This window comes from Ursus arctos, unplaced genomic scaffold (genome assembly GCF_023065955.2).
Source record: "Ursus arctos isolate Adak ecotype North America unplaced genomic scaffold, UrsArc2.0 scaffold_18, whole genome shotgun sequence".
NCBI lineage: Eukaryota > Metazoa > Chordata > Mammalia > Carnivora > Ursidae > Ursus > Ursus arctos.
Genome location: NW_026622852.1, coordinates 47,047,602 through 47,071,245, shown reverse-complemented (window position 1 = coordinate 47,071,245; position 23,644 = coordinate 47,047,602). Strand labels below are relative to the sequence as shown.

The 23,644-nt window shown below is 47.0% G+C and overlaps 1 protein-coding gene across 8 annotated transcripts in view; it reads left to right on the top strand.

The window, feature by feature from the left end:
- Positions 1-6,303: 6,303 nt before the first annotated feature.
- CDK5RAP2 (CDK5 regulatory subunit associated protein 2) overlaps positions 6,304-23,644 on the top strand; it is a 161,664-nt gene continuing 144,323 nt past the window's right edge. For 6 of the 8 annotated variants that reach the window (XM_026513860.4, XM_048223047.2, XM_026513864.4 and 3 more), the window contains exons 1-3: positions 6,309-6,550; positions 16,695-16,762; positions 19,836-19,903. In XM_026513860.4, coding sequence (XP_026369645.3) covers positions 6,495-6,550; positions 16,695-16,762; positions 19,836-19,903 — 192 coding nt within the window. In that variant the 5' untranslated portion in view covers positions 6,309-6,494. Of the gene's footprint in view, positions 16,571-16,694; positions 16,763-19,835; positions 19,904-23,644 lie in introns of all 8 variants that reach the window. The other 2 variants (XM_026513859.4, XM_057313723.1) reach the window with 2 other exon arrangements.

Here is a 23,644-nt window from a genome sequence, read left to right as displayed (position 1 = left end):
TTCGAATTTCCTTAATTAGAAGGAAAAGGTAGCAATGTGAACAGGTATGGGACCTGGGTAAAGAATTAACTTTATTTCCTTATAATACGCTCCTCACCTTTTTGTCTGAAAAGAAAGAGATCATCACACTATTGAATGAAGGTGTTAAAGTGTCAGTTAAGGGTGACAAAGAGGCCACACATATACTAAGAGCCACACATATACTAAGTTCCTTTGCGCAAGTCAGGAAAGGATGCCCCTTCTTTGGAATGGATTCATATTGGGAAACAGAACCCACAGGTTGGCAAGCGGATAGACTGGACTTCAGCCTCCACTTGTCCTTTGGCTGGGTGTCTCCAACAGAACACACCCTGTGCAGTGTAGCTGGTGGCCTGACCGGGGTGGGGGGGAGGGGTGGGGATGGGGGAGGCAGAAGCAAAGCCAAAAGGGCCTTACATTCATCCCTTGGAGGAAGTAAGTCCTGTGGCCACCTACCTGTGGTCCTCCTTCCCTACGTCCTGACCTGCTCTCTCAGTAGAAAGTCACTGCATTTAAGGGATGGGGGCAGTCTCCCACCACCGCCTGTAACTTACAATCAAGACGTTCTGTGCTTCTTTTAAGCCGCAAGATGTTCAGACAATTGAGTAATTCCGCGATCTTTTCTTGCCTACAGCTATTGCTACTTTATATATTCAGATGTGCAGCTGGGAAGGATGCTGGAAAGCTCTCCCCGGATAGTTTTCCCAAAGCCTTTGACTCTCTAATAGCCAGCCTCCGGGTTTAGACACATGGGGATCTGGCTGCGGTACTGAGGATATCAATTATGGGAGATTTTGATTTGGGGTATAGGTAGGCCCTTTGTAAGTTTTCAAAAAGCTCAGAATTATCAGCTTTTGGGAACTGGGAGATTGAGGTCCAAGTTTCTTTCTCTGTCACTAGTTTTGCTGTGTAACTTTGGGAAAACTGGTTCATGTCTGCAGCCTCAATGTCCTTATTCATAAAGGGTAACAAACTTGTTTGTGTGAGAGAAAGAATCAAGGGGTGAAAAATGTGATATGGGCTTTATAAATAGAGCTGCATCAAATGGTGATTTTATTTCTGCTGGACTTAAAAAGTGAAGGCCTTGTGCACATACGATGTGAACAAGTTTGTATTTTCTTTTGCTGGAATGGATCTTGCTTCTAAAATGCCTTTCCCCAACCTCTCAGTCAGAATGACTCAGTTTCTTCTCTTTGTGCCCTTAGAATCTTACTGTTAGTTTTCTTAGGCCAGCAAAGTATTGAAGTTATTTCACTATGATTTGTATTTTTATTATTTTTAAAAGATTTTATTTATTTATTTGACAGAGAGAGAGACAGCCAGCGAGAGAGGCAACACAAGCAGGGGGAGTGGGAGAGGAAGAAGCAGGTTCATAGCGGAAGAGCCTGATGTGGACTCGATCCCAGAATGCCGGGATCATGCCCTGAGCGGAAGGCAGACACTTAAGGACTGAGCCACCCAGGTGCCCCTCACTGTGATTTTTAATTATGCATTTTCACCAGCTTCTGAAGGCAGGGGGAGCAGGAACTCAGTGAAAGGCATCACGGCTTCGCGGCTTCGTGATTAAGAGCACGGGCTTTCGAATGAAGCGCTGGGTTCATCTGGGTTCAGCTCCCATCTCCTCCACTCACTGCTGTGTGACCAGGCAAATCCCTCTTCTGTCTGAGCCTCAGTTTTGTCAACTGTAAAACTGGAGTATAATCTGTCCCTGTTTCATACAGTTAATGTAAGGATTGGATAGAATGTTATTAACACATGTCTGGCACATAGAAAGTGCTCATCAGTACACGGTAACTCATATCAGTTATTCACGAACGTCAGAGCCAAAGGGGCCCTCGGTGTTGCAGTCTGATGCACTGAGTTTACAAATAAGAAAGCAGGCCTGGAACATTGAATTGGCAGGTCTACGGTCATATCCTGTTCATGTGTGTTACTTTTTTTTTACCTGCTATTCCCTTGTTATGGAGTGTTTCTCGTTCCTCTTTCCATCTTGAATCAAAAGTCAGGACTTGAATTTGACAGACTGGCATTGAGCACCGACTCTGTGCACAGCCTGGGACTCGTCTGGGCCCAGATGGCATCACTAGCTTAGTAACCCAGCATGCTATGGAGAAGACAGTCAGTACTTAAGGACTGCTGATGGGGAGGGCTGACTGGGAAGAGCTTCTGAGTGCAAGGGGCTGGGGTGACGTGCTAGAAATTCTGCTGGTTCTGCTGGCCTTGGGACCAGTCAGACCTGGGTCTGGAACTTGGCACACCTATGTATTAGAAGGGCAGCTTGGCCAAATCTAGGACAATTTGTATAACAAAAGAAATAAGGATAGTAATGGATTATAGCCCATCAAATAAAGCGAACACCCACAAGTCCATATGGATTTCAATAAATAACTAAGTGAGGGAGAAGGGAAAGCTCTTTCTTCCAGTAGAATTCCAGTTAAAAAATACAGAAGCAGGGACGCCTGGCTGGCTCCGTCGGTGGAGCGTGCGACTCCTCATCTTGGGGTTGTGACTTCCAGCCCCACATTGGGTGGAGAGATTACTTAAAAATAAAATCTTTAAAAATATATATAGAAGGAAAGATGCAAATAGTAAATCACCAGTTGGTGAATACCCGGTCATCAGTGTTTTAGGAAGGCATTATCCGTGGATGCTAAAATTAGTGGGTGAAAGTCTCATGAAAAACAGGATATTTGCATGGTCTCAACTATCACCTCCCAAGACTCTTAACTAATGACAAAAAGAAACATCATAATCCTGCCATGGAGAATCTTGGCAGATACCACCTTCGCCAGGATCACAGTTGATATCGCCAATGAGTGAGACATAAGGACATCATCTGCCTCCTGATACCCTAAGAATGGCACAGCCTCGCTTTTGTGGCATTCGTGCCCCAAGCACACAACCTCTCAGTTCAATCATGAGGAAACACCACGTGAACCCAAACTGAGGAACATTCTATCAAGTAACAGACACGAACTTTCCTCAGGTGTCAATGTCATAAAATCCAAAGACAGAGGAACTGTCACAGACCGGAGGAGGGTCAGGAGGGAGTATGACCAGATGCGGTATGGAATCCTGGATTGGGTCCAGGGAAAGGGCATTCACGGCAAAACTGATTAAATTTAAATAGGGTCTGTAGCCAACAGTACCGTACAATGTGATTTCTTATTTTTGACAGTGGCGCTATGGTTATGTCAGATGTTAATATATTAGAAAGCTGGGTGAAGGCTATATGGGAAATTCCTGGCACTATTTTTGCAATTTTTTTTTTCTAAGTCTGAAATTATTTCTAAACGAAAAGCTAAGAAAAATAGAAGGAAAGGAAGAGAGAAAGAAAGAAGAATGCCTTTGGGAAATCTCTTCCCTTCCCTGATCCTTTCTTTCCTCATCCATAGACTAGGGCACTCACTCCAATCTACTTCATAGTGATGAGGATAAAATGAAATAGTGTAAGTATTGATGTTACAAAGTTATTCTTGCTGCCGGTAGTGGCAGCTCATGTGTCTTGACGAGATGCTTGAGCTGCTCAAACTTCAGGAGGGTTCTACCCTAATGAGAAACATCTGGCTGCAAGCTACTTCCTCCCAGCCATTTGCTCTGACCTTGCCCAACAGAATAATAATGTCAGCTTTGTGGCTGGGTGGCTGTTGTCAAGGAGATGGAGCCAGATAGCCCAAACAGCTGGTGGGAGTGACGTCATCTCCAGGCCTGGCAGAAAGAAAGGCCCTGGTGAGACAGAGATGGGGCAAAGGGTTCGTCCCTGACCACGAAAATGGGAAAAACAACTTCCCAAATGGGCTCTCCGTTGTCAATTGATTCTATTTTCAGTTTCCAGGTTTACTAAAGGGTTTAGCCCACCATCCAGGAACATAGTCATTTGCAGGACAGGGCAATAGATTCATCATAAGGAGAGCTCCTCACAGGCTCTTTCTGCTTTATAGTTTTCAAAGTATCTAGTTAGACAATGCAACTGTGTGAGCTCAGCATGGTCTGCCCCATTTTACACATGGGAAAACCAAGAAGGAGCAAGGGGAAGGGACCCCAGTCACAGGAAAAGTCAGAGGACTTTCCAGAATCCGAATCTAGGTGCCCAGACTTCCAGTCCTGCAATCATACTGCCCACACTAAGATCTGCCTTGTGGCCACCTTGCAGCAGCTACCCAAGGACTAGAGTCTGGTGAACACATCACTGAAATCCTGTTGTCTGGATGTAGACTTCACCTCTTAATCTTAAATTCTAAAGTGTAGAAAACCAAGCAGATAGGAAAGACAGGCTACCTGAAACAATTAGGGCATCGGAGTTTAGAGGGACCTGGGCTCCAATCCCAGCCCTGCAACTTACCAGCAATGAGACCTGGAGTGAGATATTTTTACCTCTTTTGGTCTCCGTCTTCTCATCTGTGAGTAAAATGGGGATAACAGTTGTACGTACTCCAGAGGACCATTGCAAGAGTTCAGGGAGGTGGTACATGAGATATGCTGGACACAGGTAATACATGAGAGATGCTCAAAATGTGTAAGTCCTCGTCCTCATTTCTTTCCTCAAGAGCTTCTATCTGCTGGATGGAAAGTTAGTGCCGTCATTTGGGAAGTGATGATTCGTGACTCAGCCTCCCTCACCAGAACAGAGTTGGCGGTGTGTTTGTAGCTTTGAAAGAAACACAAAGAATTCGCCTCCAGAGCTGGGAGGTCCTGAGACACCCATCTAGTCCAACCTTCTTATTTCAGAGGTGGAGAAACAGGCCCAGAGGAATGGTCTGCAAAGACCGCAGAGAGTTGGTGGCAGAACCAAGGCAGGCATCCTGACACCTCCAGCTTGCCAGCTTTTGGACACACTCATCTCTCTGGTTGAACTTAGCACCGTTCCAGGGCATCAAGGACTGTCCCCTCCCTGGGTCGGGTGTCTGATGTGCCAACTAGTTCCTGCCCACTCTCTCTTTTGGGCTGTTGCTTTATTGCTGATTCAGGGGTGGGTGAACTGAATAAAGAAGAGGGACAGGCGCAGGACCATTAGTTTTTAGACTTCGTGAAAGCTAATAAAGGGGTGGGGGAGGGATTTGTGGGATTACTGTTGACAGTACTGCTAGAGGTATCTCAGGTCATCCTCATAAAAACCTTGCAAAATAGGTATTAGCCCCCACTTCCCAGATTGATTGAATCGTGCATTCAATGTATATTTTAAAACACCTTCTGGGTGGCAGGCATAGTGTTGGGGATATAGCAGTGAACAATTCAGAACATAGTATCTGTCCTCATGGGGTTTCCAGTCTAGAGCAAAAGGAAGGTTTTTTAAAAAACACAGAAATACATAATTGCAAAATGTGGTTAAGTGCCACAAAAGAAAAATACGGGTTGCTAAGAATATAAGAAATGACTTGCTTTACATTAGAGGATTAGAGAAGGCCTCTTTTGGATAGTACACTTACATTTAGAAGGAGAAAACTGAGGCCGAGGGAGGACTTGTACCTGATTATAGGGAAAGTCACCATCTATCCACTCCCCCTTTTCAAGTTATTTTCATCCAGGATTCTGCCGACAGCCCGCAGGGGAAGGTAGCAACACCCAGATGAAGGTTGGCTTCACTGGCCCAGCTCTGTCAAAATTATCTCTGTGTTTGGTGGTTGCTCTGTGCATTAGGAAGGACAGCCAGGGTTATGGAGACCCCTGACCTTGCTGTTAGGAGCCCTGGGTGTGGCTCCTGTTGACAAACTTACTGTGCAGGACTTTGGGCGATGCATTTCCTCTCTCTGGGCCTCAGTTTACTGATGTCACGTGCGTTTGAGCCTTGGGAGATTGGAGGAGTGTTGGTGACCACCCGCTCAAAGGGAATTGTTTATTTGCTTCAAACTAAGTGTGCAAATTACTGCTTGAGTTGGGATTCCGCAGGAAGGATTTTTCTAAAGCGAGGCAGCACTTGTTTATCTGAATTTCAGCTCAAGGCGAAAGCCTTTTGGATGCACAGTATCCTAAGGTTAGGGGATCATTGCTCTAGAAAAGCATGTACTGGGTTAGGAACTCAGGGTCGGTGAAAGGCTGGGTTCCCTTCTCCCGCTTGAATTAACGGACCAAAGCCAGCATTTGCCCTCAACAAAGATGGCGCTTGCCCTGGCCTCGGCTTGAGTGCCCTCACGAAAAATGGCAACCTGCCTCTCTTTCCTTAGTCTTGCTGGCCCAAGTGGGAATGCGCTTGCCCTTAATCAAGATGGCACCCTCCCGCGCTTCCCTGCCCGGCCTCTGGCCCCAGTCTGTCGGCTTCACCGCGCGCGCCTCGATGACCCCGCCTCGTTTCCGTAGGAAGAAGCGCCGGGAAAGATGGCGGCGGCTGCGGTTTGAATTCCAGCGGCGCCGCCAGAGTCCGAACAAGAGCAGGATTGGAGGGGGCGGGGACCTGGGGAGCCTGCGGGTCGCGACAGCGGGGGGAACCAGTTGGCCCCGCCGCTACAGACACCAACGCCACCACCTCCTCTGTGTCCACGATGGACTCGGTGTTGGAAGAGGACGTCACCCTCCCCGGGACGCTCAGCGGCTGCAGGTGCGGCCGGGGCTTTGCAGGGGCGCGGTGACCCGGCCGGGATTCCCACTGATGGGGGTATACCCTAACGGAGACTTGGGGTTTGCTCTTGAGGGTGTTTGAGGGCGTCCAGACAGGGGCAGGGTGTGGGGTGGGGTCGGGGTGGGTGGGTGTCTCGAGGACCCAGCAGCTGATACTGAGAGTGGGGGGACGGTGGGGGTCCCGACCTACATCACACCCTCCTCTCGTATTTCGGGAAATACTTTGAAGAGGGTGTGAGGGTCAGGTAAGGGGTTTTCTGAAAGAGGGGGACGAGGGGGGCCTCGTGGAATGTACCATTAGTGGGGGCTGGTTGAGGAGTAGGGACCTTGGGGACACTTGATGGTTCATTCTGACTTGGAGGTTTGCTTTCATTATGGGGAAGGTAATTGGTCTGTCTGGACTTCGTGGGATCACATAGTGGCCACCAAGACTGAGGCAATGAAGTGCAGTGGTTAAGAACCTTGGCTGGAGTTGATCAGAATTGGATTCAGATTCGACCCTTTAACCTAACTAGTTGTGTAACTTTAGTAAAGGGATTTAACCTGTTTTCCCGTCTGTAGAATGGGACTGGTAGTAACATCCACCCAACAGAACTGGGGTGAAGATTAAAAGAGAAGATGCCTTCCCGGCGATTTGCCTGGCAACATAATTGGTGCTTAAAAAATGATCCTGCGTTATCATATCATCATCAGTCCGACAAATTGGGGACTGATGGCTGGAAGTGGCCTCCCAATGGACCTGTCCCAAGAGGCTGTTGGAACCTACATTGTAGGGGGCCTGGCGTCCTTCCTTTTGATAGGAAGGCCTGCCAGAGCCCCAGACTGCTCCAGGGCTGGGGCCGTTTGGTTTTCGGGGGCTCCTGGAGAGTGGGAAGAAGAGAGAGAGAGGTGGAGGAGAGACCTGACTGAGAATCCACAGTGTTTATCCAGCTCTGCTGGGGATAGGCTGCTGGTTTTAGTCAACAGACCCTCATCGGAAGGGTGACCATGTTATTTATTGTGTAACCCGGGACACTTTTAAGAGTGCACAATTAATATTTATGTCTAGACAGCAGACATAAACCGGTTCTATCTTGGGCAAATCTGGACAAACAGTTACTCTGTTTATTGAGAACGCGTCGTGTATTGGGCACAGAGCAAGGCCCTTTGCACCTCCTGCCTGATTGTATCCTGTGGTAATTCACATTCCTTTCTCTTCCTCTGACTACCACTGTCCCAGCCTATTGGGGAGGACCTCTCGCCTGGATTGTCCTCACACCTGTAATAGTCCTTTATCCTACACTTTGAAAGACTTTTTAAAGTGTAAATCCAACAGTCTGGGGCTGTATAGATGTTTAGTGTTTCTTGTTGCCGTTAAGATAAAGTCCATTAATATTCTCAGCTCTCCTTACCTCTGTACCAGTTGACCAAGACCTTGGGCTTTGGGATCCGGACCTAGGTGGGTTTCAATCCCAGTTCTGTATTTAACAACCCGGTGGTCTTAGGCAAGACCCACTACGAGCCTCAGTTTTTGTCATCTGAAAAATGGGTGAATCTGAAAGGATTTTGACCAGTGTCTGACAGAGTAGCAGCTCAGCAGATGAGCACATCTCCTCCCTTGCCTCCCCTTCCTGCCTTTGCTGCGTACATTCCTGTGACTGATCTCTTACCTGCTTCAGACCCTCCCCGGCTCGCCGTCACCCTCAGGATGAAGTTCTTTAATATAGCTTCCAAGGTCTTTCATAAGTTGACCCTATTTACCTCACTGACCTCCTCTGTCCTCTCTGCCCCTACCTCTCTCCTCCCCAAACACGTCCCTCTGCCTGGCTGCCAAACTCTTTGTCACGAGCGGCCTTGCCTTGTTCTTTCTTACTGTTGGACCTGTGCACTCGCTCTTCCTGCTGCCTGGGTTGCCTTCCCTTCTCCCCTTTGTCTTATTAATGCCTCTTATTTTTCAGGTCTCACTTAGATTTCAATGCCAGGAAGTCTTCGCTGACACGTCTCCCTCCCCACCTGGGCCCTCTGTGCTGTTCCAGCCACCCCCACCCATCACTGACCCCATCTCAGCCCTTATTTACCTCACTGAGTTTTGGGTTTTTTTTTTAAGCTTTTATTTATTTATTTGAGAGAAAGAGAGTGCACACGAGAGAGAAAGAGAGAGAGAGCGTGAGCGGAGGAAGGCACAGAAGGAGAGGGAGAAGCGACTCCCTGCTAAGCAGGGAGCCCGATGCGGGGCTCAATCCTAGGACCCTGGGATCATGACCTGAGCCCAAGGGAGACGCTTAACCGACTGAGCCACCCAGGCATCCCTACCTCACTGAGTTTTATTGACTAACGCTGTTCAATAGAAATATAATGTGAGCCACATACGTAATTTAAACTTTTCTAGGAGCCTCAATGAAAAAGTAAAAAAGAAACAGGTGAAATTAATTTTAATAATATATTTGATTTAACTCAATATGGCCATGTACTATCATTCTAACTTGCAAATAATAAAAAATTATTAATGAAATAGTTCACATTCTTTTTTATCTTACAAAGTCTTTGAGATCCGATATGCATTTTACTTCTTGATTTGGGTTAACCACATTTCAGGTGCTCAACAGGCACATGTGGCTGGTGGCTTCTGCACTGGCTAGTGCAGGTCCAACTGTGACGTGTCTGTCTCCCTAATGAGACCCTGACCTGTTGGAGAGCAGGGGCTGTGTTGCGTTCATCTTTGTAACTCCAGTGCCTAACCTGGTATGAGGCACATAAATGGGAGGTGACGGTATTATCCCCTTTTTACAGGTGGGCACATTGAGGCTCAGAGAGGTGAAGTGAATGGTCTGGGATTCCATAAAAAAGTACACGATGGAGCAAGAGTTACTTTATGTATTTATTTATTTATTTTTATTATTTAAATTTTAGGTAGGTAACGTAGAGTGCAGTATTGGTTTCTGGAGTAGAATTCAGTGATTCATCACTTACATACAGTACCCAGCGCTCATCATAACAAGTGCCCTCCCTGATCCCCACCACCCATCTAGCCCATCCTCCCACCCACCTCCCTTCAGCAACCCCCAGTTTGTTCTCTGTTAGTTCGGAGTCTCTTATTTGAGCCAGGATGTAAATCCAGGCTTTCTGACTCCGAAGTCTGGCTCTCGGTCCCTGTCCTGCCTTCCAACTAGTTCTCTGAGCCAGTGCTGAGAGGCCTCTGGGAGGATTTTAGGGAGCTGCTGGCACGTGAACTGGCCCTTAAAGAGTGGCAGAAATGTCCCGAGCGAGACGGGTTCTCCATTAGATGGTCACAGTGGAAGAGAAAAATCCCTGGAATAAAATCATCTCTTTTTATCCCGATATGAGCTCCCTTCTGCTTGGTAATTTCCAAGCCCCAGTTTTAGAGACTAAATGGAAGTCCAGTTTGTCCTCAGACTTTTGTTGAATCAGGTCAATATGCGTCATTCTCTCCAAACTTGATCACCTGTGGGTGCCCCAACGCGCTCCAGGCCTGTGAGAATCAGGCTCAGATGCCAGGCTTGGGAACCTCGCTCAAGCTAAGGCCCTTTACTAAGTCCTGCCTGGTGGTTTTGGAAGAACCTGGGCTTTGTACTCAGGACGACTGGGTCTGAATCCTGCTTCACCCACTTACTGGCTGAGTTGCTTTAGTGATTCACTCAACCCTTCTGAGCCTCAGTTTCTCTTCAGTGATAATAACTTACTTGTTGGCTAACTATGTGGATGGAGCAAAGGTGTATATATTCTGTGCCTGACACCTGCTGGGGTGCATTAAATGTTAGCTGTTTTTATTTTATCATTACAGTGTTGCATGGTTTCCTGGACAAAATCCTCGGTGCCCACAGCCCTGGGTTTGTCCCTTTGTTTTCATGCCCGGGATTCTGCCTCTCCCTAACTGTGAGCTTCCGGAGGCCTGGGCTCAGGTTTGTTTGTCTGTGGGTTCCTCCATGGCATGGCCATTAAGTGTTTGCTGTCTGGTGAGGGGCAGACCCAAAGGGAATGTTTTCCCTCAAGTTTGTACACAGTCGTACTTTGTCAAGCAAAGAATGCCCTCATGGGCTTTTGTAGAAGGAGGTTGAGAGGGAGGATGGTGGAATGAAATTTTGGTGAAGGTTTGAAGGCTTGATCCAAGGCTGATCTTGGATCAGGGGTACCCCTAGGCTTGAGGTTTGAGAAACATGTCCCAGTCACCAGTATAAGCTTAATGAGGGCAGGGAGCGTGGCTGGCTTGTTCCCCACTGTATCTTTAGACTAGAACCATGTCTGGCACATAACACAGTAGAGGATGAACAAATACTTGTTGAATGAGTCAATTTTGTTCAGTCTCTAGAAAGATAAACACCATGTAAATACAGGCTGCATGTTTAGTAGGGAAATGCTGCTTTGTAATCACTCTGAGAAGTACACACACGGAGTGTCAACCTCTGTAGTCCTTCTGGAAGATAATTTAGTGTTAAAAATATGCTTTATTGAAGTATAGTTTGTATGCCATGAAGTTCACCCATTTAAAATACAGTAGTCAGTGATTTTTTTAGTATACTTACACAGTTGTGCAATCATCACCATGATCTCATTTTGGAATACTTTCATCATCTAAGAAAGAAACCCTGTGTCCATTAGCAGTCATTCCCTGTCTTAGCTTGGCTGCTGTAACAAAAATGTCATAGACTGTGGGTGATTTATAGACGACAGAAATTATTTCTCCCAGTTCCAGAGATTGGAAGTCCTAGATCAGTGTGCCAGCATGGTTGAGTCCTGGTGAGAGCCCTCTTGGGGGTTGCAGACTGCTGACTTCTCATTGTTTCCTCTTAGGGTGGAGAGCAGAGAGAGGAAGCAGATCTCTCGTAACCCTAGTAAGGGCACTAATCCCATTCGTGGGGGCTCCACCCTCCTGCCCTCATCTGAGTTACCTCCCAAAGACCCCACTTCCTAATACCATCACTTGGGAGGCGGAGTAGGGTTTCAACGCAGGAATTCTGGGGGGGACACAAACATTGAGTTCATAACACTAGCTATTACCCCTCCCCTCCTACGCCCCCAGCCCTAGGCAGCCACAATCTACTTTTTGTCTGTGAATTTCCCTATTCTGGACGTATCTCCTTGTGGTATTGGTTTGTACTTCCCTAATGACTAATGATGTTGAACACGTTTTCTTGTGTTTCTATGGCCGTTTGTGTACAGTTGACTCTTGAACAACACGGGGTTAGAGGTGCGATGTCCCATGCAGTGGAAAATCCACGTGTAACTTTTGACTCCCCCCAAAACTTAGCTACTAGTGTATTGTTACCTGACAGCCTGATTCATAAACAGTCGAACACATATTTTGTGTGTTATATGTATTACATATGTATACTGTATTCTTACACTAAAAGAAAGTAGAGAAGAGAAGATGTTATTAAGAAAATCATAAGGAAGAGAAAACAAATTTACTGTACTGTATTAACTGAAAAACATCTGCATGTAAGTGGACCCGTGCAGTTCCACTCATGTCGCTCAAGGGTCTGCTGTATTTTCAAATCCTTTGCCCAGTAAAAATACGTGAATGTATTTTGACCCAGCAATTGCGCTTCCTGTTATCTTAGAGAAATTCTCATGCATGTGCACAGGGAGACCTGTATGAGGATATTCATAAAGCACTGTTTGTAAAAGGAACAACTTGGAAACAAATTGAATTACCATCAGGGGGTAGGGTAAATACACATCCTTTCGAAAGTGAATTTCAGACTGTGACCCATTGGCAGCTCATGAAATTCAATTTCAATAGGTTGCAACCAGAATTTAAAAAAATATAATAGTACGGAATAAAAAGCATTTCAAGAATTAAGGGTAATACATTTCCTTCTCTGGGTGGTGGTCAGTAAAGTTTGAAAAACACTGCTGTAGAAAGCTATGTAGAAGTTAAAACATGAAGGCAGATCTGTTTGTACTGTCATGAAAACATCTTTGGGACACATTAAGTAAAGAAAAGATGCAGCAGAATAAAATATACAGTTTGATTGCATTTTTAAAAAAGATTTTATTTACTTGAGAGAGAGAGAATGAGATCATAAGCAGGGGGAGTGGCAGGCAGAGGGAGAGGGAGAAGCAGGCTCCGCGCTGAGCAGGGAGCCCGATGCGGGGCGGGGCTCAATCCCAGGACCCTGGGATCCTGACCTGAGTTGAAGGCAGACGACCAACTGGCTGAGCCATCAGGTGCCTGCATTTGTTTTGTTTTTAAGCCACAAAATAAAACTGTCCCTTTATCTGTAAATACCTAGAAAAAAGCCTAGAAGGACACATGTCTTGCTGACAACAGTGGCTACCTCTTAGGGGGCTAAGATGGGAGTGAGGAGTAGTCAAGAACTTTGGGCTTGTCTGTATTTTTTTTCCCCTCCCACTCCCTTCACCCATTTGCACCCCCTCCCCCGCTTCTGCAGCCACCAGTTTGGTCTCTGTATTGATGAGTCTGTTTCTGCTTTTTTGTTTGTTTGTTTTGTTTTTTCAGTTCTCTATATAAGCGAAATTATATGGTATTTGTCTTTCTTTGACTTATTTCACCTAGCATAATACCCTCTAGGTCCATCCATGTTGTTACAGATGGCAAGATCTCATTCTTTTACATGGCTGCGTAATATTCCACTGTGTGTACGCCATATCTTCTTTATCCATTTGTCTGTTGATGGACCCTTAGGTTGTTTCCTTATCTCGGCTATTGTGAATAATTCTGTGATGACATAGGGGTGCATATCTTTGCAAATTAGTGTTTTCATTTTCTTTGGGTAAATGCCTAGTAGTGGAATTACCGGTAGTTCTAGTTTTTATTTCTTGAGGACCCTCCATACTGTTTTCCACAGGGGTTGCACCAGTCTGCATTCCCACCAGCAGTGCAAGAGGGTTCCTTTTTTCCCACATCCTTGCCAACACTTGTTGTTTCTTGTCTTTTTGAGTCTAGCCGTGCTGACAGGTGTGGGGTGATAGCTCGTTGTGCTTTCGATTTGCATTTCCCTGTTGATGAGAGATGTTGAGCATCTTCTCATGTGCCTGTTGGCCATCTGTATGTCTTATTTTGTCTGCATTTTTTGTATTTATATATTTCTTCACTAATTAAGAATAACATAGAATGAAAAATGAGTTGTTAAAAGACAGACAAAAGTGCACTTGGTATAACTGTTCTGCGAACGTGGTGCCCAGTTCCAGCCACAGCTGTCCCAACACTTTATCAATGACACACTTAGTCCTCTGGGCCTCATTGGGTCTTGTGTGAACGGACAGCGGCTGCTGCCACGCACAGCACAGAAAGTGATTGTGCCTTTGCGTGGTAGATAGAGCAAGACAAGAGGGTGAGGTGCCAAAAGTGGCCTCAGTGAGGGTGCCCTGTGCCAGTTACTGGACATCCTCTGCCTCGGTTCATTTGGACCTGACCGCGTTCCCCTGGCGGAAGGCGTGAGGGGCCCTGGGGGTGAGGGTGTAGAGAGGAAGAGCATGAGGTTTGAAATCAGACCAGCTCGCGTCTTTCAGCTTACTGATTTTTCTGAGTTTCTTGTTTTCCTTGTTAAAAAAAAAAAAAGGCAACATATAAAAACTGCCACCAGTCACAGAAGGGCCGTGGTGAGGCTTACAGCGGGAGTCTGCCTGTCGGGAGCGTGGTGCCTGTTCACCGTGGGTGCCCCCACATGGTAGCTGGTTAGGAGTATGCTGTATTTGGCCTGGGAGGAAACCGGCACTGACTAGGTTCGTCTAGGAGCTTTGGGCGGCCTGGGCACAGGTTAGCGAGTGGCATGTGGACCCTGAGAAACCTGGATTTTGTTTGGTCTTTGCTGAGAACCCCTTGTGATTTTGAGCCACGAGATTCCTTCCTCTTTTGGGCCTTCGTCTCCTGCATCGATAGCGTGATAAAATTGTACCTAAGCCCTCTGCTTTTGCTTATATAGTTCTGATTTCTAGTGGGGCTCCTTCAAGCCCCAACCTCAGTCCCAAGGCTAAGAGCCAATGATCCAAGTGGGACGAGGGAGCTACTTAAAGCTGGAGGGTGGCTGGAACCAACGGGAGATTGCAGGTGACAGAGATTCATAGCATTTTAAAAGAGGGTAGGTAAAGCCCAAGTGGAAATTCGGCAGGAACCAGGCAGGAACTTCTGCATTAAATAGTGGTTTCTTTTTCATAAATGGGATGTCACATGTCATTTTTCAAACTTCATTGTTTGCCTGTTGGAAACTTGTGTAAGACCAAATTCTTTGGCTTTGCCTGCCACGTAGTTTTCCAGTGCGGTTGATCTTGGCTTGAGTCATTGATGGGCCACTTCAGCCAATGGTAGTAAGTTAGTGGCTGTGGTGGAGAGAACCCCAGATCGGGAATGTACAGACCAGACTGTAGGCTAAGCTTGACCAGTAAGCTGGTGTGGGACTTTGTGCCTCTGGGCCACCATCTGCAAAAGGTGCTGGTTGAGCTTGATTTTAATTTTTAATTTAGAGAATGGAATTTGTTCTTCTAGTGATGGTTATTGGAGGAAATGAAGACGTATAGAAAATTAAAATGGAGGAAAATATCTCTCATTTTCCTACAAATGATGATTTTTAATATTTCCGTTGTCTTTTTATGGATGCATTGCCCGCCTAGTTTCCAAGAAGGATTTGAGGTGATGTTAGTGTACGTGTATTTTTTTGTTTCATAGTCGAAGGCATAGTCTACTGAAGTTTTTTTCACTTATCTTTATAGCAGACACGTATTATGTCATTATTCTCTTGATGTCGGAACCTTATGATATCCAGCTTTTTGCTTGGTTCTGATCACGAAGGTCCATTCCCAGCTCCAGAATTTGGCGATCAGGCAGAATTGTCCTCAGAACAGGGTGGATTTGGGTTTGGAAACATGGAGAGAACAAACTGCCGGAAGTCAAGCTGAGCGTCTGTCAGCTCTTCGTTTACAGCTTGGGACAGGGAAGCATTATTGGAGGTGAGACAGAAAAGGCCTGGGGTCTGGACTTGGTTGTCCACTGAACTGCCATGTGACTCTGGCCAGGCCGCTGAAATTATCTGCACCCTAGTGCCTCCCTTTGAAAATGCACCGACTGTCGGGACACCGGCAGCTCTCGCGACGGTGAATCTTTTTATGAATTTGCAAAGCGCTGGATGTTTCCTGGTGACAGTAATATTTTGCTCCCATTTATGGAGCGCCTGCAATGTGCCAGGTGCCTTGCTGGGCACTTTGTGTCTTTGATTGCCAGTGACTTACGAGGTAGCTGCTTTTCTCCTTTTCGGGATGAAGGAAGTGAGGCTTGGAGAGTCGATGGCAGAGCTTGGAATAGAGTCCAGCGTAGTGTCTTCCGTGTCCAACCACACCTCCTGTTATGGTTTAGTTTTCTGTCAGTGTCTCCAGATCCTCACTTAACCTCTTCTTATAATTCAACCAGTAAAATTTCTTTGATCAGTGGATTTTGCATTTTTTTTTTAAGATTTTATTTATTTATTTGACAGAGAGAGACAGCAAGAGAGGGAACACTAGCAGGGGGAGTGGGAGAGGAAGAAGCAGGCTTTCTGCTGAGCAGGGAGCCTGATGTGGGGCTCGATCCCAGGACCCTGGGATCATGACCTGAGCCGAAGGCAGACGCTAAACAGCTGAGCCACCCAGGTGCCCCGGATTTTGCATTTTTGTGTGACATTCTTAAAGCATCCGAGTTGGTGCCGGCTTCTTAAAAGCTTAATTTTTGGTTGTGGTAGGCATATTAATGACAATAATAGTAAAGACAAAAACAGTAGATAACCACTTATTGCGTGCTTACTATGTGCTAAGTGTCATAAACATGAACTCATTTAATCTTTACAGGGAGAGCGTGGTCTCCCCATGTAACAGGTAGAGCAAGATTCAGAAATGTCAGTAGCTTGGAGTTGGCACAGTGCCTCTGCACCTCGCATGTATACGGTACACGCACACTGGATGTCTGAGTGGATGAATGAACGAATGACCATCCTTACTGAAGGTCACCCAGCTATTAAGTGTTAGAGCCCCAAAGCCTGAGTTCTTCACCTCCGCGCTGCATGTCTCCCAGGTAGCTCAGCTGTGTGTTGCTTATTGCCTGTGGCCTGATGATTGTCAAGTGCAGTCCAGGCAGTCCTCACAGTCTCTGTTGTTCAGACACTAACTCATGTCTTCCTGCCTATACTCTCTCCTAGTGGCCTTGTTCCCAATTTACCAGACGAAGTGGATGGCATCAGCCCCATTGCTGGTTTGGGAAATGGTGGTAAGTATACAAAGCCAGGCATTCTGTTGACTGTGGGGGCCTTGAGGCCCTGAGCCTGGGACTGGGCTTTGGTGTCTCTGGGGCCCAGAGCCTGCCCTGGCATGGAGAGGTGCTCTTCATAGGTGCTCGGTGTTGTATGTACCTACTGAATTGCTATTTACCTCCTTTCATAAACACTGGCTTGGAGGAATTGATGTCCTTTAGGCCCTATTCCATGATAGGCCCTATTCCATGAGCTTTATTTCTTGCTACCAGGCTCGTAGAGATTCAGCCAGTGTTCACCGAACTGGGCGGCTGCGTGGAGGCTGGGCATGCAAGTGGTGACTGGGTCAGGCTTGGAAGATCTGCTGATCTCTGCCGCCGAGTGGCTGAAGGCCCCGCGTGCTGCTGAGCGTCCGTGTGCCAAGGCCTTCCTGGCAGGCTGCTGGATTCCATTTGCTGGTCGAGGCCCAGCATTCCTACACGGGCCTGCCCTTTGGAGACAAATAGTTGGTTAGACCACAGGAGACGGCGCTGAGTAAATAAGCAGTCTATTGTGTTTAAGCTGGATTAGGAGGAGACTTTCTGAGGGGCAGTTTGGCTTCTGCTAAGCATTCTTCATAATTTTTGTTTCTGAAAGAAGCAAATGCTGTCATAAGTATCTGTGGGAAGTGCTAATAATTTGCCTTGTTAAAATATCTTAGAGATATTTTGACTTCTGTTTTTTTTTCTTTCTCTTCTCCAAAGTGATGAGACATGCAGAAGGAAGAAGTTTTTAGAACAGACAGTATCAGTGTCATGAGGTTTATTTCTGGAGAATATTTTAACTTATAGGCCACCCTCAGGGTTTTCTGTCAGAACCTGTGAACTTCTGCCTTAAGCACAAAATCCAGCAATTTCTGGTCTTCCTGCACACAAGCAGTTAGAAGTGGAAAACTGATAGGCCTTCTCTTTGCTTCAGCCCATAGTGTATGTTGCTTTGTGCCAAGCCCGGGCTAAGTGGCATTCAACCTTGAACGTGGTTACGACCCAGCCTGGAAGGTAGAGAGTTCAACAAAGAAATGTCATGATAAATCATAGGATTAATGTGATGAGCAAAGAAAAAAGGTGCTGTGAGTGGGGGAAAGAGGGAGTGAGGGGGAGGTGTGTCCTGTTGTGGGGGAGCTGGGCCAGGCAGTGAGGGGGTGGGGGGAGGTGTGGGCTCCAGTGTGGGGGAGCTGGGTCAGGCATGAGTTTTTTAAGACACTGATATTGGAGCTGAGACTTGAGGAATGAGTAGGACTGGGTAGGGACGCAGGGGTGGGTGGCAGAGCATGGCCTGAGAACCAGGAAAACAAGCCTGTGGGCCCTTTGCCTGGTACACAGGGCTCTGGTCAGTCTGCCCCTGCCCACCTCCTGAGCCTCTTTTGTGCTCAGTGGTTTCTGAAGGCCATGCCTACCTACCTCTGGGCCTTTGCTTGTGAAGTTTCTTATTCCTTTTCTCTTCCTCTGCCTGCTGCCTCTGAGACTCAGCTCAAGGCTCACCACCGTCTTGGCTCTCCCCAGGCTCACTTCTTGTGCTTTCCTCTCCGAGCTTACGTATTTCACCTGTTTCAGTTCATTTATTCCTGTTGGTGACGTTAAAACATCAAGGATCAGACCACGCCTCCCCCGCTTATCATCCTGCCACCTGCTCTAAGCCACCGTGGTCTCCAGTCTCTTCTGACTGGTCCCCTGGTTTCCCTCTAAGCGCCTTCAGTCTGTTCTCAGCAAGGCAGCCAGAGGGAGCCTGTAGAAACCTAAGTCCAGGCATGTTACCCCTTAACTCCGAGCCCTCTGGCGGCTCCCCATCCCAAGAAGAGCCTACAAGGCCGTGCGCAGTCTGTCCCCCAGGATCTCACGTACCTCCTCTCCTGCGGTCCCCTTTGTTTATTGCTGATTCTCACGTGCACAGGACCTGCTCCCACCTCAGGCTTCTCGCTTTGCCCTTCTCTTCAGGTCTGCCCAGCTGGCACCTTCTCAGTGCGACCTTCCCGATTTGGCCCCCTGACTTAAAATTGCAGTCCTTACCCCACCTTGGATCTTTCCAGTCCTTAGCCACTTAAGTTTTCTCCATAGCTTTTCTCACCTTCTCACATCCTATGTAGTTGTCCTGTTATTGTGTTCATTTCCATCTCTAGAATATCAGCTCCGTTTGTTTGTTTCCTGATGTAGCCACATCTAGAATGGTGCTGGGCGGAGAGTAGGCCCTCAGTGCCCATTTGTTGGAAGAATGGACTCATTCATCGACTCCGTGCACATTCACCCAACACCTAAACAGCGCCAGGCGCTTTGTGAATATGGGGCCAGTGTACCCCCCTGTCTTGTCCCCTAGATCAGAGCCTTTTGGGCACAGGCTCACCGACTCTTTCACCGTTCTTTCCCCAGTACCTAGCATGGCGCTTGGCACACAGTAGGTGTGTAATAAATGTTTGTTGGAAGAAAGGAACCATGGAAAGCTTTGGGCATTGGCCGAGTCTGTAATCACTCGAAAGCAGGGATGGGCAGTTTCCAACCTGCTGCCTGCATTTGAAAATAATTAGAACACCGCTTCCATACTTATGAATTGTCTGTGGCTGTTTTCTGTGCTACAACAGAAGAGCTGACCAGTTGTGACAGATTTTAGGCTTTGTTTCTGGCCTGCAGAGCCTAAAATATTTATCGTCTGGCATTTTAAGAAAAAGTTTGCCAACCCCAGTCAGTTAGATACGCTCTAATCGCTGACACAGGAGGATGGTAACCCGCTCAGCAGAATCACTTTATGACAGGCACTAAGGAAGTACGTATCAGCGCAGTTCGGCTGGGCCACATGCCCGGTGCATTTTTTGGGCTCGTTCTCTGACACGTTACACTGGGGCTACTTTAAGTAATTTGTAAATATTTGAAATATAATGGTTTAGAGCTTTCCCTAGACTCAAGTCAGTAAATCACAACAGACAGAGAATGCCAGCAGAAAATACTGGGGAAGCTGTTCATGCTTTTTTTTTTTTTCTTTTCTGGGCTCTGTTCCCTAAGGGATGCTGGGCAATTTGCATACCGTGCCATTTTCGTGTGTCTGTTTTACCTTTTTTTACAGTGCTCCCAGATGTGTCAGAAGAAACAGTGTCTCCCACCAGAGCACGGAACATGAAGGACTTTGAAAATGTAAGTGGAGATCCCAAATCATCTTCCCTAACAAATCACGTCTGCTGCCGCTGCCCAACCAGGCCCAGGGGGGAGCTGTATTTCTCGAGAAGCGTCGAAGCTGGATAATGCCGGAGTTGGGGGCAGTGCTGTGTCTTGTGGGCGTTCTCTGTGCGACCGTTCTGTACCTATGCAATCAGCCCTTCTGTACCCGGGCCAGATACGGGTTCCGCCAGAATCAGCAGTTTCCAGCTTTGGGGAGTTTGGTGTCCTTCTGGTGTCCCGAACGTGAGGATATTCCCAGACCGCCCGGTGAGAGGAGCTAACATTGGCCAAAGGCTTCCCTGTAACGTAAGGGATGATATTAATGGTCCCCATTTAATCCTTGCCATAACTCTTTGAGGTATTTTATATTATCCCCATTTTACAGATAAGAAATCTTAAGCCTAGGAGAGATGCGTTTATAGTCACATTATACTCGAGTGGCGGAGTCGGGATTGGAATCCAGGTTTTTAAGGATTCCAGAACCATTGTTCTTCTCGCCGCCTTGGGCTACCGCCTTGCCTTTTGTAGGCTTCATCTTTGCTGCTGTTGAGGGAGACGTGAGCAGCCTGTACCCAGGGCTGTGCACAGAGCGTCGGAGGACGGGTTACGTGGTGATGCATTTGGCTTCCCAGCTTAGTGTCTTCCAGCATCGTGTCTTTCATTTGTTAGCGGAGGGGGCTTGTTGTCAAGGAACAGGAGAATAAGGTTATTTTCCCAATTCCAATTCTCCTTAACAAGTTACCTGTTCAGCGCTCCCATTTATCAGGGGAAGAATTAGACCCTTCTTCATCTGTAGCCAAATGAAATCCATACTCTGCAAGACGCAGGAGATATTTATCAGGGAGAAGATGGAGGACAGAGAGAAGGACGTTCCACAATTATGTTTCTCTCTCCCCAGTTGTCTTTACAGAACGGAGCGGTACTGTCTCCGGATTTAATTTAGAATACTCATTACTGCTAACAGTTATCTGCAAACCACCAGTGACCAATTGAAGAAATGACTTGTCAGATCTCTAATGGAAACAAGTAATTTCTGAGCTTTGAGTTGTTCTAATTTCAACTGTACAACTCGATCTATGCTGTGGGGTCTGGGGCCTCAAACAAATGAGATTTGATTATTCCACATCGTGTATAATTAAAACATGCTCTGCTATTAAATGGCTGTTTCTGTTTTATCATAAGAGTAATAATAGCTACTGTTTATTGAGCTCTTGCTCTGAGCTGGGCACTTTGAATGTTCGGCTCTTCATGTGCATTCCTTTAATATAAAAGCAGCTCCGCAAGATACAGAGTTATTTAATATTTGAAGGGCACAGTTTTGAATTTTATTTCTGGGTAGAAAAACTTACCAGAATCTTAGAATGTTGGTTTCATACTTTATTGTCTGCCTTTTGAACTGGGAAGTATCTTAGAATTGAATCCAACCCTCGTTATGTAGATAGGAGACACTGAGGGCCAGGATGTGACAGGTGGAGGTGCTCTGGGAGGCGGTCTGTGCCACCTGGGGACCACGGCCTCTGGAGCCAGCTGCCCGTGGGCTCACTTCTGCTGGGGGACCTTGGGCCAGTCACTTAATCTCTCTGTCCTTTGTCTTTACCTCGAGCACGATCACAGTGTCTGCTTCTTCGGGCTGCAGTGAGGGCTGAGTGGGTGAGTGTTTGTGAAGCATGGGTCAGCCAAACACCGAATTCATTCTGTGTGTTAGCTCTTTCTCCTCACCGCTGTGATGTCCGCTCTTCTTTTTCTCTACTCTGCCATGGGAGTCAAGTCTCCCTTCTCTAGGTGTGTTCCTGAGGACCTAAACACTGTTTTTCTTGAAGGCGAGAGGGAGCCTCCTATGCTGCTATGTTTTAGGATTTATGTTTTTTCTTTATGACTGTGGTCCTTCGGCTGCTGTTCGGTTTTTATGGCATTAATATTTTTTATTGTAGCATTTTCCAGAGCAAATTCTGCTGTTGAAAATGAAATGACCACAGTGTTCTCAGTGTCTCCCTTTCAAGTCTTTATGAGTCACTGAAATGTTCCATTTGGCCTGAGCTACTAAGTGTATGATCTCTGTGTAAAGGCAGTCTGTACTTTCTGTGGGATGCTTATAGGAAATGCCCTTGGCATTGAATGCTAATTTTAAAGTCAGCATGCATATTAAGGAGGGGCTGGAATACTTTTGATTTAAAGGGGAACTCATGATTCCTCTTATGCTAGTCCCAGATGCTGGGAAACTGAACATCAGGGTCTATTAGCTAAGGTCTAGCAAGACATCAGCCTCCTTCTGGTTTTGTTCAGAGTTCATCCATTCATCGACAGATATTTACGAATATATGCCCTGTGCCAGGCTGTGTGCCCCGGGGCTAGGGAGTCTGCGGTGGATTAAGACCAGGTAAGTGTCCCTGTCAGAAGGCTCTCAGGCTGGTTGGGGAGATGGATAGGGAAATAGTGCAGTGACAGAGGTAAGTACATAGTGCTGTGGGGTACGGAGGAGGGCTCAGAACCTGGCCTGGATTCAGGGAAGCCTCCCTGGAGGAAGTCTTCCTTGAGTTGGGTCATCAGGGACTAGTAGGGATTAGCCAAGGTGAGAGGACCAGGAGAGCATCCCAACCACAGGGACTCAATGTGGGCAAGGGCAGCGAGAGGCATGCCGGGCACAAGGAGTTTAGGGGATTGTAAGCTCCCTTTGGCTGGAAGGAGGCCATGTCAGGGGTCCTGAGACAAGTGAGGCCACTGAAGAAGGCGGGGGTCAGGGGTCTTGTGCGTTACACTGCTTTGGTTGACCTTTGACTTGAAGATGAAGGGTAGCCAGTGGTGGATGTTAACCCTGGAGGGAAATGACCAGAATTGTGCTTTAAAAGACCCCAGGGTTGGTGCTGCGAGGAGGGAGCAGCCAGCCTGGTGATGGGCTGCTGCGTGGGGTGATGCTGGAGCACAAGGATGTGGTCGGGATGGCTCAGAAGGTGGGCAGGGTCCCAGATCTGGGGGAGCTCATCCCATCCCTTCATTGGACATGTGGGTGCTCTGAAGCCCAGGGATGGCGTGGACTTACCCAGGCTGGGAAGCAGGTCTTCTGCAAGGGCAGTCTTTCCTGCCACCCTCTGCTGTCCCGTGCAGGTCCTCGCTCCAGCGTGTGAAAGCCGCTTGCTTTCTTTTGGGTCTTGAAACTGGTGATCCATTGTCTCCTAGCCCATTAGCTGAGGCGAGAATCACCGGCAGGGCAGGCCTTAGGGGAGGAGGCTGGCCAGTCAGTTTGGTCTTCAGTAGGAGCCTGTCTTACTGCTCCTTTCTAGCTGACGGTGTAGTGGGGGCTCCTGGACCCGAGGAGACCTGGCAGATGCAGCGTTTTGTAAAGGACTGTGCTATTATGAGACCTGTTCTGGACGCTAGAGTTAATTGATTTCTCTCTCTTGCTCTCAGAATTTTTTGGGTGAGTGGGGAAGACCCAGATGTGGTTCAGCATATCAGTTCATGTAGCTTTCTTTAGCTGTTCATAGAAGAGTTTAATTCTGGCTTTTTCTGTGACCTCTGGACAGAGAATGACATGGGTAGCTTTCCATCTCTGTTAGTATGGTGGATAGAATTATTTAATGACCAGTAGTTCAAAAAGACTTGTATTAAAAGGGAGGGCTTGAAACATAGTTTACATAATCTCTTCCTGTGGAACATTCCAGGTTATTTCTAATTGTTCACTCTTACAAAGCTTTGATGAGTATCTTGTGCGTGTATCAT